We start from the raw sequence: 18,176 nt of genomic DNA on the forward strand, positions 1-18,176 counted from the left end.
GTCAAGACAAGATACTAAGGAGCAGGGGCGTAACTAGAAATCACAGGGCCCCATTGCAAAATTTTGTATGGGGCCCTGTGATTGCTAGTTATGCCACTTGCAGAGCCCACCTGAGAGTGACCCTGCAGAACCCACCATAGACTCTCTATAGTGGGCTCTGCAGGGTCTCAGATGGGCTGCGCACTTCTTACCTGTCAGCGCTGTCTGCCTCCGTGGTTGCCGGGGCCCCCCCTCCTTTTCCGTCCCCGGGGCCCGCCTCCACTTCTATCGAAGGGCCCCGCCTCCCCCTTCACTGTGAACGCTGGCCTCTTCTCCCGTAGCTGCTGGCTGTCACTGACACAGCTCCGCAGCAGCTATGAGGGGAAACGCTACTGCAGAGCTGTGTCGGTGACAGCCAGCACCCTCACATGCCATAGCGACCCAGGCGGCCCACACGGCATCAGAGCGATGCCCTGGCCGGGCCCCCCTGTTCCCAGGCCCCATAGCGGCCGTCTGACCGTGAGAGCTTACAATCTAAAAGGGAGGGGCAAGTGATACAAGAGTGTGTGTGCTATGTGAAGTTTCAACAGTATAAAGCATTAGTGATCACATAACACTGAAGAAGCATATGAGTCTGTGGATGTGGTATATGTGTATGTGAAGTATATAGGTTATGTATACCCCACATGCCCTGTTATATTAAAACATTGAATCAGATACTACCCTCATTAGAAGATGACAATAGCAGTCTCTGTATTGAATCTAGATAAGCTTTTTTTCTGGATGGATGGACCCTGCTCTTTCAAGTGGCAGTCCCTGATTTGTGTTGTCAAATATGTGTTACTCACAGAACAAAGTATATTAGAAAATATCTATGGTGACATGATAGTGAAAGTAACTACAAACTACTGAGACAAGTTTCCGCCAGGGGGGCACACAGTCATGGGTGTTTGAGAACACTGCCTCATTTTTGAGAGGGTAGGTAGCACTAATGACATTAACTACATAGGCTGTTATAGCTTAATTCTCAGACTACTAGATTAAATTTTTGGTCCACCAAACAGGTTTGGAATACGCACAGCTATGGATAGTGGGTATCAAGTGGCTCAAGGATATCATCTGGATAGCTCTGACAGATCAAAGGCAGGTCCTCCTCCCCCTTATCTTGCCTTGGACAAACCCCACCTATTTTTGGCCCCGGGGTCCCCCAGGCAACATTTGGACGGAGTAGTTGGGTTGGTGGTTACTATCCCCGTCTCCGCTCGGTCTAGGAATCTCCATCTCTCATCAGTTACCACGCAAGGGTGGTAAGTGCCGGGTGATTACTGGTGGTGGGGCTTCCTCTCTGCTTATTTTGACTATAATATCTTCCCATATCACACACAAGTTCTTTATGGATATGTTGTATTGCCTAGAATTAATTTTTTATGTACAAACTTTTATTGCTAGATTAATCCATGATCCCCTGACGAAGCAATATGCAAAATGCGTTGGGACTGTATACTACACTCTCCAATTGCACTTAGATGTGGTATTAAATGTTAGTTGTATTATGGGGATGTGTTATATGAGAATGGTTATACTCATGATTTTATACTAATTATTAAGTATGTAATAAACTTTATATTTTTACATAAATGGATCCAAGCAGTGTCTGTATACCTCCCCAAAAAACCCTGTTTTCTACTTGTTGCAATTCTCTATACATCTTGCCTGCTAGGTTAGCTCTCTAAAATACTAACAATCACAATCCTTAAAGAAATCCTGTCACTAAAGTAAAAAATTGCAGGTAAAAGCACAGAAAATATCAAATATTTCTAAATGCTTACTTGCAGTGATTTTATTAGCTCGCAATGTGCTTCTGAAATTGCTAAAACATTTTAAAATTCAGTTCCTTCATTATCATTGTCTACAGCTGTTGTATGGGGACAAGTTGCATACCTTATAAATCCTTTTAAATTCAATTATGTGTTGAAATCTAGAATGCAATTACTGCAGAGAAAGTCCAAAGGGTGAAGGATCGATTCATGTCTGCATATGATGTCACTTCAGATGGCCGCCTACAAATACAAGAGGTATGTAATCAGCCATCAGTGATAAATGAGAAAATAATTGAATGTTTTAAAAGCATAAATGTAATGTATAAATATTGAAGCCAATAGGGGAGGCACAACAACCTGGCAACTAGTATTTACTGAAAGTCAGTGATAGCAGTCTTTGTAATTCTCTCATGCCAGGTTCGCTTTAATGATTTAGGACTCCCATAGAGATGTATCAGCATCTACATGTCACCTGCCTTCTAGTGGAGTTTCTATAGAAATATATGGAAAATACACTGTCCTGAAAGTAAACCAGGAGACCTGTCTTTCAGCCAAGCTTCAAACTGAACTAACTGGAATAGGGTTTATTGTTGTTTTTGTAGCAGGTGTATGGAGAGTGGACCATGTGCTGGATGAGCGCTGTTCTACTTCATCTCAAACTGATAAAGGAGACTTGGATACATTTCTACATTGTTCATCTTCTCCTATATATGGATAGCATTTCAAATTCCCACTGGCTGCCAATGTAATTGGGGCCATTTTCACACTGATCACCAATGAAAAAGGGCACATTCTTCCCAGACTACTAAAAAAATAGGTAGCATTCTTACTATTGACCAACATTGTTAGAGGGGTAGACTCTCTACTGACCACCATTATAAGAAGGGGTATACTTTTTACAGACCACCAATGCAAGATAGGAGGTTCTTCAAACTGATCACCAATAAAAAAAGGGGGTATTTTATTAATGACCACCAATAAAAGAGGAGGCATTTTCCCACTGCTCCCCCCTCTGTAAGGTGGGGAGGGGGTGTTCTTCCCACTGACCATTGATATAAGAGAGGCTTTCTTCTCAATGACCACCAATGTAAGAGTGGGCATTTTTTGTCATTGATCACCAATGTAATGGGGTATTTTAACTCCCCTTGGCCACATATTTAAGGAGACATTGACACAGCCCACCAATGTAATGGGGCATATATAGTGGCCAACAATGTATTTTTTATAGTGGCAATAGTTTGCACATCACTTTACAAAATTACATTGCCTTAGACCACCAATGTAATGGGGACATTGACTTAGACCACCAATGTAATGCTGGCATTGACATCCACTCCCAACCTAATGCAGATAGGAACACTGGCCACCATGTAATGTATGTTGGATAGTAGAATACACTCGCTGGAGTTAATTGTCTGTCAAATGGCTACTTCCATGGTAATTAGGTTGTTGTAAAGCAGCTGTATTTTTTTTGGGGGGGGAGGCATCAAATTCTAGTTCCTGGCTGATGGCAAAAAAGCACCCCTTTAAGCCATTTATCCACCACAGGGTCTAAATTCTACACTCTGACAGGAGCTTTGAAGCAGTCAGCTTTTATTGTACAATCAGAGAAACATTCTCACCAAGAATCTGTCATCAGCAGACTCTCTAAGTGTCACAGGCGTGCAGGGATTTCTTTTAAAGCCTATCAATTGCTGTCCATTGGACTAGGCCAGTTTCTGCATGGACTTTTTACACTCTGAACTTGCAGCTCCTGGTTGCTTCTCAGCTTTCAGAACAGATGCTAAAATCTCTTCAACAGAGCACGCTACATCACCATGTCAATCTCAATATATTAAATTGATAATAAATTTATAATAACAATTACAAATACATGAAACATTAGAACATTAGCATTAAGTAACCTTAACACATAATACACACAAAAAATAATGTAATAGAGGAATAACCATCTCGCCTAAGTATTTACAACACAATTCCATCTTTCTCATAAATATAATATTGAAACGCATGAGTGTGAAATAATCTTTGCAACTTAAACTTACTACCAGTTTTATTATATTATGCTTGGACAGGCTGGTGAAACATCCATTGTGGAAACTTGCAATTGTTTGCATTTTTCCATCCTGCCAAACCGAAACTGCATAAGCTGCCAAACTGATACTGTATAAACTGTATAAGCTGTGTTCAGTTGCCTATAGCTGTTTACAGAATGCTCATAAAATACACACCATAACGCACAAATTTGCAAACTATAGTGGTATACCTAGCTTAGGCAGATGATTTTCTAACATCCCCTCCTCTATGTGACAATGTTGAAATTGCCCCTTTACATTGGTTGTCTCTTATAATACAGTATGTCTCACTGGTCCGGTTTAGTACTACCTTGCTGTGCACCCAAACTGATAAAGACCCCCTATAGCTGGCATAACAGAGATTGGCAGCAGAAATGTCCCAGCTGTAGAACTGATTTTGAAATGTAAATATAAAGGGTACCTCTGTTTATGCCTTACGCTTTCAAGATTTGTAAGAAGTGTTCTGCTATTTTCTTTTGGCCCATTGACACATTTAGCAGTATAAACCTCATGGAGGTAGTATCATGGATCTGTCAAAAGCTAACTAATGCAGAACACTTTTAGCTGTGTATTTGACAAGAGAGAGACAGCATGTGTGTCCCATATCCACCCGACCATTTACTGAGGCTGTACTGAAGGAGCCTTTACTTAATGTGTGAAATGCTCTTGGGGACCAACATTCCCCTTTCCTGACATCTAAGCAACATTAACTTAAGCCACAGAAACCGACATTTCAAAATTCTCAAGACACCTTTAACTTCAAATGGAAGGACCAAGACAATGCACATTACCTTGAAATACAGCCTCTTATTTCCAACAGGTTAAAAAATACTATACTTTGAAATGATTTGTTATAATAACATCAACAGGTTTTGTTAATATTATTTATAAAAAAATGGTAAGGTCAAAAAGTAAATATTAAAGATCATTTAATATGCACATGATTTTAGGTTTGATTTATTTACAAACAATCTAAAGGAAGGCAGTAATCGTTTAGTGCAAATAATATTTTATATAGGTTACTATTAGCTTTCGCATAGTATTGAAAAATCCAATACAATGCATGCAATAAATCATATAGATTACTCTCAGATTTTTCTGATGCCTTTATACTGTCTTTTTCTTGCAGCTTGCATATATGATTTTGCCAGAGGATGAAAACTTTCTGTTACTTTTCCGCAGAGAAACTCCTTTGGATAACAGTGTGGAATTCATGCGAGTAAGTGAAACTAAGTGGGTTCTGCACACAAATGATATAACATTCATAAATTGTTTTATGTAAAAGGGTTTTTAACAATGTTAATAATTCATAAGTAAAAGGTTCTAGGAGATTATTAGAAAAGAAAATGGTTAAAACAAATGTGTGGGGTACTGAAATTTGGTCCCATTTTTCCATAGAAGCTTAGAAATAAACTACCAAAGTTAAAATTCTGTTGTCCCCTTTAGACTTGAACATGTACATTGAGCTAAGGCTATTCAACAAAGTCACGTAGATGTCAAACATTACCATTTTTTATAGACAAGGGGACATTAAAAGGGTATTGAACTGTGACAACTTTGCCCTATAAAGGTAGGCAGAGGGCAAAGGACTAGTCATCAGTACTGCCTATGGTCTCCCTGCAGCTGAACTCTCCCCATTACTTACTTGCAATGCCTTGTTCTGCAATGTGTCTCTGTGTGGAGGCAGCCATCTTCATAGAGACAGGGATTTGCTTCCTCATGTCCGAGTCTCTAGCAAGGAGAATAGTTAGCAGCTCAGTAATGACATCACCAAATAACACTCCAAATCACCCAAGACTAACAGTCAGAGGCAGCAATGCCTTACATCTCACACTGCAGATATACACGAAGTGCACTGCTTTTTTTTTAGGAGGAAGTTAAGGAAAAAGGTACTACTTAGGCACAATTAACAATTCTAAATCTTTCCTATTATTCCTATCCTATATTATTCCTATCCTAGTATTTTTATCATTTGTTTACATAAATACATAGAAGAGATCAGGTTGACGTAAATTATCTTATTATTGTGTGTTACAATGAATGTATCAAAGTTTTGTATACTGCATATATTTTCTGTATACAGTGCATCTATATCCTTATTATGGCAAGGACTGAAAAATGAATATATAATTTTTTAATCAGGAAAATATGAATATTTCATATGAATATAATGTAGAGTCTTATATCCAGACAGGAATTTGAGCCTTTGGTCCATTTTTGTATGATTTCCCTGTCTTCTTACTGCCTGTTGTAAAAAAAAGTCTGTTGTTTACACAGTTCAGTAGATCAATCTGAAATTTAAACACACAAATGAATGAGTGAGAGAAATGCCCTTATCTCAGAACTGCATATAAGGTTTCATTTAGACAAAGCAAACCCCAAGGCAGGCTGCTTCTACTATTCTCTTTAAATAACCCATTGTGCTTTAGAAAACCCTTGTCAAGTGTTAAATATTTTATTGTAAAAGCAAATCTATCCTTCTAGGGGCTAACCTACTCATTTCTATACAATACAATAACAAAAAATATAAACAGCAAGTAAGTAAAAATTTAAATGTCACACCAAATAACTTTACATGTACATTTATGTTAAAGTCTGTCAAGACTTTTTTCTGCTTTGAATAGGGAAGTGAGGGCGGTAAACCCTTGGACTGTTTGGGTCAATTTTATTTGACATTTTAAGGCAGCCTCGGTATGCATCGCCGGTGGTGACAGGTCCTCTTTAAGGTGATTATTACGCCAGAGTGAGAGCAATAATTGTAGGGCCAATATTTATGCGTATCTCTAAACTGATGGCCTGCGGGGGCTTTTAAAGGCTCACCTATTGACTTTTTGGGGTACTGAATTTTGTCATCGTTTCACGCATGCACACAATTTTTTTACCTGGGCATGTTGGGTATCTATTCACTCCTTTTGGGGCACTAAAATTAAGTTAAGTGCATTGTTCACTAAATTTTTGGGTTTGATAAAATGTTGCGCCAATATCGTGCAACATAAAAATTTGCAACTTCATTCTACAGGGTGTTTGCTCTCAGAAAATATATAATATTATGGGGTGTTTATATTAATTTTCAGGCCTAAAATGTGGATTATATCATGTGTGCAAAAACAAAACAAAAAAGGCCTTGGCAGCAAAAGGTCCTGATGGGGTTAAAGTCAAAATGTTTTTAAGCTACTTGAAATACTGATTAAATCACTCGCAATGGATGGTGCTCTTTGATGTTTAAAAGTTTTAGTTTCCTGAAGAATCAGTTGGTCCCCAGAGCATCGGCCCTGATAACCTGTTTTAGGGTAGCTTTCCCTTGCAGGGTTCTATGGAGCCACCTTTGTGTGTGCTAGTAAGCTCTGTGTCTCCATAAACACAGACACAGCAAAGGCAAATCAATACCAGTGACATGCCGTGCCTTTTGTGGTGGGTGAGGTACCCCCCAGCCCGCCATAGCTCCGCCTCCATCCCACCAAAGCCCCGCCCCAGCTTGGTAACAAAGCTGTGAGGGCAGGAGGAAGGGAGAAGCCTCCTTGTCCCTCACTTGCTCGTCACTGGTGAGGCATCGAGATCGATGTCCTCACTGTTTTTTGTTGTTGTTTATTTGATTGGACAGCTTGGAGCAATAACGCTTTGCCATTGGTCCAAACCATCCACAGAGCTCACGCCTCTAACACAGTATAGGCTGTGCCAGCTCCTGCCTCAATAGGTTAGGTTACACAAGCAGTGGGGAAGCCCGCTGCTGTGTAACCTAACTACCTGTCAAAAGCCAGATGCATCGCTGCCTGTAATTAAAAGGCAGCGCTCCGTCCATGACAGGTTACACAGTGGGGAGGCTTTCCCTGCTGTGTAAACTGTAACAAGCCTGAATGGAGAAAAAGCTGTCAGCTTCAGACTTGACACCTTTTTTCTTCATTATACTAGGTGAGGCTCTGCCCTACCTGCCTCCCCTGACCGCATGTCACTGATCAATACCCTGCTCTCCTCTCCTCCCTTCTCCCTTCTCCAAGCTAGTAAATGGACAGCTGCTGGAGACTGTGCTACATTGCTCTTCAAGGAAATGCTTTGAAGAGCAATGTACAGTATATTATGTAAAAAGATTGAGAGTTTAATACTACTTTAAGCAGGTATGCAATATACCTTATACCACAAATACAACATATAGCTCTGGTAATATGTCACACTGAAGTTAATCACATATTGAGAACAGTATGTTACAAAGATATGAGTAGCATAAAGAGTTTATATAGTTATACTGTATGTACTGTGTGCTACAAATATTGTGGCACGTTTGTTACTGTATCTAAGGAAAGAACAAGAATCTATTTTTATGGTCAGTTTAATTCACATACCTTCAATATGGGACAATGAAAGGAAGATATGATTAGATGCTATTAGATACTATGTGCAACACAGACTGCATGAAACCGTATATTTATGATACAGTAAATGAGACTGCACTCAGTAGACATATTTATCATGCTGTCATATTAATGTGTCTGGATTTGGGTGAGCTATATGTATTATTATGTGTTGGGTCACTTTATATGTTGTACTTAAACCTTTAAATGATATGTTTTAACTTTTATTTTCAGATTTGGCGGAAATATGATGAAGACAGCAGTGGATATATCTCTGCAGTGGAACTTAGGGTAATATTTTTTCAGAATAATTACATCTAGTGATGAGGGAACCTAGCAAAGTTCAGTTCGCTAGACATTAACTGAACACTTGAAAAAAATCTGCAAACCCCGAGCATGGTGACAGAACCCGACTGAAGTCTATGGGAGCTGAACTTTGCCATTTGTTTCTGACCTTTTTCAAGACCAATTTGCAATCTTTTGTTAAAGGGCATGGGTAGCTGGCCACTTCAATGGGGGAAATACCAATGAGAAAAAAAGACTGTTCAGCAGGAAGTGAGTCTTTTAATGTGTCTTATAGGCCAACATTGGAAGTACACAATTCCTTTAATTAACGTGCTTGGAGGATGCCCTAAACCTGCATGTGAAGCTGTGCACCTAAATGATGTACTTCTGCAAAAGTGACATTTAAAAAGGAAAACAAAATCAATGAGGAATGAGGAACAAGGATGACTGAAGTCATCTGAGGTGCTGTAACATCTTATGCTGTGCTCCTGAATACTGAAGTGAACCTGAACCCTATTCTAACATTTTACAAGTGATAATAGTCCTTAGCCAAAGAAAAAAATATGTCTTTACGTTTGTTAGCCACAAAGCGTTTTTTTCAACACATGTCTCTGATTTAGTTTTACTTTGGGACTTTGCAATGGTGGCTAAGACTTTACTGATTCTGGAGGGTTCTATTTGTCATTGTTCATACTTAAGATTCACACACGTTTTACATATTTCCATAAGATTTAATTCGAAAAATGGTTGAATCATGGGTGAAATTTGTGTGAATCTGGGTGAAAAAATATATAAATAGACCCTAGGTGTTTTTTAAGATGATGATGATGCAAGTGCTGGGGAATCTACATGGCCAGTAGGGAATATTAAATTGCTTTGGAAGGTTATTATATACAGTAGCTGTTAGTGGACAATATATGAATCCCTTTTAAAAAGTTACCATGCCGGGGCCATGCCCTCAATTTACTGCCATGCTCTTGCTCAATCAGGTTTGATGGAAACTGATGGCAAACATTCAGACATTCAGGTTTTCAGTTAAAGTACTTCAGTATAGCTTTGACTTTGTGTTTAAGGTCATTATGCTGTTGAAAGTTAAATCTCATCCGCAGTCTCCTGTCTATTACAGAAAGCTTTGTTTTTTACTCTATAATTGCCCTGTGTTTTACCCTGTATAGCATAGTCTTAGTCCTGACCTATATTCCAGTCCCTGTTGATGAAAAGCATTTCCACAGTATGATACTATCACCACCATGCATCACCACAGGAAGGTGTTATCAGGGTGATGAGTAATATTGTTTTACCAACAAGTTCAGTTTTCATTTCATCAGATCACAGAACCTTTTTTCCACATGCTTGTTGTATCTAGCACATGATGTTTGACAAACTCTCAATAGGATCTGATGTGTTTTTTTTTCAGCAATGAAAAAAATCATTCTTAAAACCCAGCTTTGTATACTGTCCTAGTTTCAGATGTCCAATGAACAGCTCCTTAACTGTGGATCTTTGTAGCTCCTTCAGAGTTACCATTGGCCTCTTGATTGTGTCCCTGATCAATACCCTTTGTCCCATTCCCAGTTTTGGATGATGGCCTTCTGTAGGTAGAATCATGGTTGTGCCATATTCTTTGCATTCTTTAATAGTGGACCAATGTTTAAAGTTTGCATTTTTTATAACCCAATTTTTGCTGGTGCTTCTATTTAGCTAATCATGTAACTTCTGATGGCAGTTGGTTGTACAACAGCTCATTTACTGGTTTTAAAACAAAAGGGTATGAACACAATCATTTCAGTTTTTTGTTTTTATTTGGAAATCATTTGGGAAATGATCAAGACCTTTCCACTTCCACATTATGGGTCATTTTGTGGCATAAAAACCCAGTTAAATTAATTTTGATTCCAGGCAGTAATATACATTCAGACATTGTAATGCTAACAGTGTTTTAGTTCTGTTTATTGTCTTGCATAAAGCAAAGTGCAGTGTTTAATAATTACAGTGGACAACAGCAACAGTTATTGGTTAGAGAGGAAACAGATTGCCCAGAGGAACCATTACTGTCCACTTAGTGACTAGCTGTGGAAAGCCATTAGTAAAATGAAAATAAATTGTATTTGAGATCAGAGGTGGAAATGGGCCAGCCTTGACTCAATGGACTACAATAGATTTGTCGAGATGTAGTGTTTTATGAACATAATTGTGTGGAACTAAGCTGTGTCATTTAGTAACTCATCTGTTAAGTGAATATGACATAACTCTCATTGACTTTGCCCTGATAGATATCATGGCTGACACGTTCAGTTGTAGAGTTCTAGATATTCAGTAAATGTCATGCTGCTAATAGACAGATTACAAGGTTTTAGAAATTAGCAGTAGTAAATGTATTGTCACACTTATGCACAATGATATCAGGCTGCTTGACACAAACCCATAATGCCTACTAGGAATTCTACTAGTAATGCAGTTCTTTCTGCTCTTTATCCTACTCCATTATTACTATAAAGCATTGTCTCACACCTTGAGTGCAGAATAAACAGTATCCTGCTTTTTATGTCAGTCCGATCCCTAATGGTAGTAAGAAGTGGGTGTAGGATATGATGTGACCTCTCACGTGTATCTTCTGGTCAGAATAGGTCTTCTTATCATTACTACTTTTCTTGAATAAAGACAAAAAAAAAGATTAGCCTGTTCAGTTATAATATCAGAAATATCACAATAAAATGAACATATGCTTTCATCTGCTGTATAGAGTTCGAGATTTCAGGGACATTTTCTTCAGGACATTGTGTTCATTGCTTAACATGATAATCTATTAATGGCTTGTTGACTTCAACTAGTGATCATGTTATATAAAGATGAACATGTAACTTATATTAAATATCTATCTAGAAGAGATTGATATAAAAATATAAAGCAGACAAACTAACTAGTCCTGAGAGCATGTGATTGCAGTAATAGCTGTATAATTTGATTAATTAAAAGCACACAACACTCTTCTATCCTTAACCATATTTTTGTATAAAATCTCACAAATATGATTATATATGAATAAATTAAACCTGTTGTGGAAAAAAAGGAGGCTTTCATTTGCTGAGTTGCAGTAGGAGTACTCTGACCAGAAAAGTCAGCAGAAAGTAAGTATCTGCATATTTGTTGCACATCAGTGACTTAAAGTACAGAAGCCTGGGGGTGAACATAAGAGCCAGGCAACTATCATTTTCAGAAGGAGAGGTCAGCCAAGGAAGCTTTGCATTTCTTGACAGGTTTACTTTGGCCATACTACATTCTATAGATCCTAAACCATATAGTTGTTGACAATATTCTCTTCATAATCGATGAAAATAATTGTATTGCTTATACTTGAATACTTAAATAATGCTCGAGTTTAGATGAAAAAACATCAGCACCAATATTTAGACTTTTCATGGCAGTCAAATACCTCTGGAATAATTATATCCTTTTAGCATAAGGTTGATAACAGCAGAATACATTTCTCTACCTGTATAAAAATATTTTCATTAATAGTGGGGTTTACAGGATGTCAGCAATATCCCACATAGAATGAACTTGTGACAATCCATTATATAGTATATAATAGTTTCAGAACTAGGCTTTCAAAAGGCATGTATAGCATGTATTATAACCTTCATTATTGTTTCTTTAAAATACAAGAAGTCATACAGCATTTTACAAAGTGAATGGAAACATGGCAGACCGCTAAAATAGTTAATGTGTTGGACTGAATACAATATAATGTGTTGTTTTATGTTCTTGGGGCTGTTAAAGACAAGAGTTGAATCCTTTGTTTGCAATATACCTATGATTTTAGATAAAGGCCATGTAGCAGATGTTATTGACAGGGCACTTTAGTTAACAAGTCACGTGTTTTGCCAGTCAGTGTCAGCTCTGTCAGAAGGTTTTGGATTGGGATATGATATTAATAGCAGAAACCAGGGTATTACTCAAAATAAATGTTCATTATATATTCATGAACACTGTAAAACTTGTGACAAACAGCCCCAGATCTGGGATGGAATCGTCTGCGGACGAGTTAGTGACAATTAATTTACCAACAGCCTTTGGATGCTAGCATAATTGACAAGAAGCTGTATCCTGATTAGTTTGTGCTCTGGCCAGGGAGAGTAAGGGTAGGCTCACTGGCCACCTCTTCGTGTTTGGATTTCAACTGAATGGAGAGCTAGGTGTTAAAAACAGAAAGTGCCAGTTTTACAAAGGAGAGAGTTGTGCAAAGGGTCACTTTCTATGAGTCAGAGGTGACCCGAGAACTGGAATCCTCAGTTTGGGTGTATGGTGGCCTTTCCCCTGCATGGAAAAACTGATATCTGTGTTACCTTGACATAGATATACAACTGCACTAAAACTTGACTGACTTTTGTGTGCAGACTTTTTGATGCTAAAACCTTACACACTACAAATTATTAAATCATATCCAATACCATGAAATACCAAAATTATATTTATTAGAGGACAATCATTTTCCTATATTTTATTCCTTTAACTTAAAGATAAAATAATTATTCTACCCCAGTACATTTCTGAGCCCACTGATCTGTCATTATCTAACCTTAGTGTGGCATTATTTGGGTAGACAAGGGGTATTAAAGAGTTTGGAGGTAGTGGAGACAATGTTTAGAATTCAGATTTAACCCATCCAGTGTGGGGATAGATCTGTTTTCAGTGTGGGATCTGCCTAAGTCATACAGCATAGTAGTAATGCAGGTAAAGGCAGGTTAATAATGGGTGCTGAGGTAAGCGTGGCAAGCATGAAGGGTCATTAAGCCTTTTAAAGGGTTTTTTCTGCATCAAATCTTACAACCATCATTATTTAGTAGGTTTTTAAAAGTGTTTTCAAGTTCCTTTAAACTAATAGGGCAATGTAAAGATTCTATTTATAAACTCTTAATGTGTTTCTATTTTATGGTCAGGTTCTTTATTGCTAAAAGATTATTACAATGAACACAATTGTTTATAATTGATAGGGTTTATTGGATTCTCAATGCTATTAACATTAGGCTGGAAAGGCTCTGCCTTTTGTACCAGGTGTGGTTCTGAATCAGGTCATTTTGATTTTTTTGGAAATGCCAAAAACGTTAAGAGATTTTTGAAACTGAAATGATATTTGATATATAATTATGTGTTGCATGTGTTGCCTTGAGGTCTTGCAGTACAATAGGTCCATCTACATAGCAGATTTTGTAGCAAAGAAATTGATTTTGCAGCAAATTGAATTTTGAATTTGATACTTTCTCTCAAGCTGCAACAGTTAAGGTGTTGATCAAGAAGGTTAGGCAAGGTTAGGTTTTATGCTTTGTTTCTATTGGCTAGTTGACTATGGTAGATATATATATCTACACAGTCAAATAGCCATGCCAAGTTTCAGTGCAAAACAAGCCTGGTGCATTACAGATTGTTATAAATTGGTAAATAAAACCCATTTTGGAATATATATATGTTACATTTACCATTCTCTCCATATGGATGTACCTCCCCATAAAAGTGTAATGATTAAAGACTAGCTAAGCCATGCATTTGTCTTACTACATAAATAAACCTATTACCTAAATTATTCTATGACTTGAATTGATTATAGCCTATTGTTTTAATTTATCATTCATTATTGGAACAAATCCTATTTCCCTGAGATCAGAAATAGTTGAGCTACTGGCTGACCTAATAAGTGGTTAGAACCTCCAGGAGTCCAGATCTGGTTGCAGTCATAAACTTTATAGCCCCTGTTTCTATACAACTGAAAGAGATTTCCAAAATTACTGACAATTTGTTAATGTTGAGGTTAGTACTTGTAGCTTTGTGTCCATGTTCATAATTTGTATTTATTCTTTATTAGTCATGTTGCATAGCTACACAGAAGAAAGACTTTGCTCAACGCTTTTTTTTACTGTATAGTATCTATTTTGCTCTACAGACATCATGTTTAGGTTCCATAGGAGTGTAGTGAGTGCTCTGTGGTTTATCTCCCTCTCTCAAGTAGGAGGTGAAAGCAGCAGAACTTCTCTGCTGTCTATTTTAGTACAGTAATCAGCTCTTTATACGGCACTGGATTTTCCCCTCCCTTTATTGCCACCTCTGTTAAAGATATGCTATCAAAGCATGGCATTTGTTTATCATTATTTTTTAAATAAAATGTATTTATTAAAATTAGCATTCAGTCAATTTAAAAATGATACAGTACCATATAATGTAATGCCTATACATGCCTTGTATGGGTAGCTCTAATACGAAAATAGCAACATCACTGATCTGATAGAGCAATGTTGTTGGTGCCTTCAGATGATACATGAAAGGAATTTGAAATCCAAACACTGGGAGGCAACTTTAAATTGTAAGTTACATGGAAATTTATGATGGAACAAAGAAGGTCCTAATAAAATGGGGGATAAGTTTGTAAAATGGCACCTGAAGATGTACTGTATGTGTTAGGTAGACTGTTGGACCCTGCCCCCAGAACCAAAAGTAGAGACATAAGAATGAGGGGAATTGAACTCCCCATTAGGAGACTATTGTGAAGCAAAGAAGAGCTGAATAGTGTAGGTAACCTTTTAAATGGGAGTAGGACATGGTTAGCCTAGGGAACCTCTAATCACTTCTGACAGGCCTAGATGGAACTAAAAGCAGAGAGCAGGGACAATTCACAGCAAGTTAGCAGACCACCACAAAGGGCTTCAACAAATTCACCTTTGGCTTTAGTGTTGGAGTGCTTTTCTGCCCTGCAAGGAGGTCTACAGTTTATTCATAGAGGAAGACAGGTCTTTAAGTGCCTAAGTAATGTGATTACACTGGGCCTTTTGCTGCTCAATCTGTTGCAAGAGGGTCTGTAAGGAGCCCATCAGAGAAATGTTAGTGGGGTCTATGGCCTGAGCAAACTGTTACCAACACTAATGGATAGTGGACCCTCTCTGCTACCATCCAGTCCTTTGGATCAAAGCAGGCTGCAGTGCAAGATCAGAAATCTTTGCATTGTGAAAGAACTACACAGAGTTGCAGATCAGCTTTTCTGCTAATATGTGACAGCAGCCTTCCTTGTGTCACCTGTACATCCCATTAAGTGTGAGGGCTTGTATGTATTTCAAATGCATTCTTTAAAACACTCCCCAGGTTCACTTTAAGTCCAGCATCTTTGTATGCAGGAAGTTCTAGTGTTTGGCTTCTTAGGCAAGTGCAGCCAATCAGTATTTCTATCTGCACACAGGTCCTGCTCTGAGCCATAGACAATATCACAAGTAACACTAGGACTGGAAAAAAGGGAGCCTAGTTAATTTGGCGTGAACGGTAATGATTTGTGTACCTTGATTAGCTAGGACACAGGAGGCGAGACAGGCTAATATCAGGGAGGGATTTATACATGAGCACCATAAATTAGCTCTTTCACCTTGTAAAACCATTTTGATTCTGTTGTTAAACTTGTAGGTATTAATAACCTAAGAAACTTCCTTCTGAGCAATCCAGTGAAATTTTTTTACTTGTGATAATAACTTTTAAAAGATCATGTTTAGTATGTGGTATGTGAGCCTATAGCTGGATACATCAAACATCAGTACATAATTCAGTAAATCATGGCCTGAATCACTATCAACAGTGCCATATTCCACTTGCATAAATTTGCATGCAAAAATGTATTACTTCATCGTCATCAACTGTTTATAGGGTTAAAGTCCCTGACCTAAGAAGCTTCCTCAATTCTAAGGAGACATAAAGGCTACCTAGCAACCCCTAGGTGGGACTACCCATAGAAGGATACCTACACTGCACAAGGGCAAACAATGACATCCAACGGTGCTTGCAGAAACTACAAGAGACGTCCACATGTGTACAATGGGGTTCTAACACCCTGTTACGTAATCTCCTAAAAGCTATTCCATAGGAAAATATGAAATATCACCATTTCAGTTAATATTTTGAAAATTAATGAAATCTAGAATATTTAAAATTGATTCTTATACTTGTTTTTTTTTTTTTTACCTTATTAGAATTTCCTACAGGATCTTTTTTCACAACACAAAAAATGTATTACTCCTGACAAACTGGATGAATACACTGATACTATGGTAAGTTGCACCCACAATTGCAGCTTTGTAGACAAAGTTTATTTCTTAACTGTTTATATTCTTGTATGTTTAATGTGAAAACCACTCACAGACAAGGCTTGTGAAATGATACTTTCTGCCTTTCTAGTTTTTTGAAAATGTAAAGAGAATCTATTCATTCATGGTATAAAGTACATGCACCTAGGTGTCTGCACAGCCTCCAAAAGCCTGCAGTAATGCTTGTTTGTCCTAACAAACAAAGCTTTGCCTCTTTCTGACTATATGATTTGTACATTTTAGATGAAACTGTTTGATAAGAATAAAGATGGTCGTTTGGATCTAAATGACTTGGCAAAGTAAGTATTTCACTGTACTGTTCCAGTCTATTAAATGTACTCTAAATGTCTCATCTTACAGAGCTAACTTTTTATGTTATATGGAAAAGTAAGCAGGGAGAAATATAAATACAATCACACTAAAAGCAGTACAATTAACCTTTATATATTGTTTTCTGCTTGCCATAGTCTTGTTTATTTATTTTTCTTTTGAATCTATGGATGGCGTGTTCATAAAAAGCCATTATTGGTTGTCTGTCATTTGCGATGGCCTTCATGCTCCTATAGAAATATATCTAGATATGTCACTTATAATTGCATTTCAATATGCCGCATATCAAATACATTTTTAGCAGCTATTGGCAGTACAGTACTTTTTTAAATGTACGCAGGTATATATAGTATGTTACTAAGATATTTCAAAGACTTTTATGTTCCTGTTTCAAAGGTTTTCATTTATTTGTTTATTCTTTTATTTATATTTTATCTCAAGGATTTTAGCACTTCAAGAAAATTTTCTACTCCAGTTTAAAATGGATGTAAGTACTGCAGAGACAACAGCATATTACTTGTTATATTAAACTCTAGAAGTATTTTGAATGAATTCAACCTGTTAATTCTTTAGCATTTAATTCCTATGCCATTCCATGGCTTCTAGTAGCCAAATACGTAACCAGCTTATGCAATACCGGCTGCCAAGAACATTTATTTCCTGATCCATTATTTTCATGGCCAGTAATTGATGTGGGTAGGTATGCTTGAACTCAATGTTGACCCAATGGAGTTTATTTACAGAAGGAAAATAGGCTGCTCACTTTGAAGGTGAATTTGCACTTTACAAGAGAAAGTACAGTATTTTTTTTGCTTGCACAGTATTGGAGGATGAAAGCTTCATCTTATTCACTCAACTGAAATTCCCTTTGCAAAGTTAAAAGCCTATTTCCTATTTGCCTTGAGTAAATTAACCCCATTGTGTGAAAATAGAAACCTTGAAACATTTTGAAGAGAACAGGCAGATTGTCTCTCCATAAATGATATGCAGCTAGGATTAATACAAACTTTAAAAAAATAATGAACAATAATGCAAGAAACCTACAAAATGTATATAAATTAACGTTATTAATTCGTATGTTGATTAGGTATGGTTTATTTACCATTTAGTGTGTGCAGTCACTATGGATAACCCTTATGCTGGACATACATATATAACTTTTTTCTCAGAGACAAAAAGCTTGATTCTCCCATCCACACTACAAAGCGTGAATAGCTAAATCTGCCC

General features: G+C 37.5%; 1 protein-coding gene across 1 annotated transcript in view; it reads left to right on the forward strand.

Moving 5' to 3' along the window:
- The window catches only part of SCGN (secretagogin, EF-hand calcium binding protein), a 37,239-nt gene that overhangs the window by 9,182 nt on the left and 9,881 nt on the right, over nt 1-18,176 (forward strand). Inside the window, exons 3-8 of the mRNA XM_018556308.1 lie at nt 1,962-2,054; nt 5,004-5,093; nt 8,455-8,511; nt 16,506-16,583; nt 16,863-16,918; nt 17,391-17,436. Of these exons, the coding sequence (XP_018411810.1) occupies nt 1,962-2,054; nt 5,004-5,093; nt 8,455-8,511; nt 16,506-16,583; nt 16,863-16,918; nt 17,391-17,436 (420 nt within the window). The remainder of the gene's footprint in view (nt 1-1,961; nt 2,055-5,003; nt 5,094-8,454; nt 8,512-16,505; nt 16,584-16,862; nt 16,919-17,390; nt 17,437-18,176) is intronic.

The sequence above is a fragment of the Nanorana parkeri genome, unplaced genomic scaffold, assembly GCF_000935625.1.
Source record: "Nanorana parkeri isolate BGI_ZX_2015 unplaced genomic scaffold, ASM93562v1 scaffold233, whole genome shotgun sequence".
NCBI lineage: Eukaryota > Metazoa > Chordata > Amphibia > Anura > Dicroglossidae > Nanorana > Nanorana parkeri.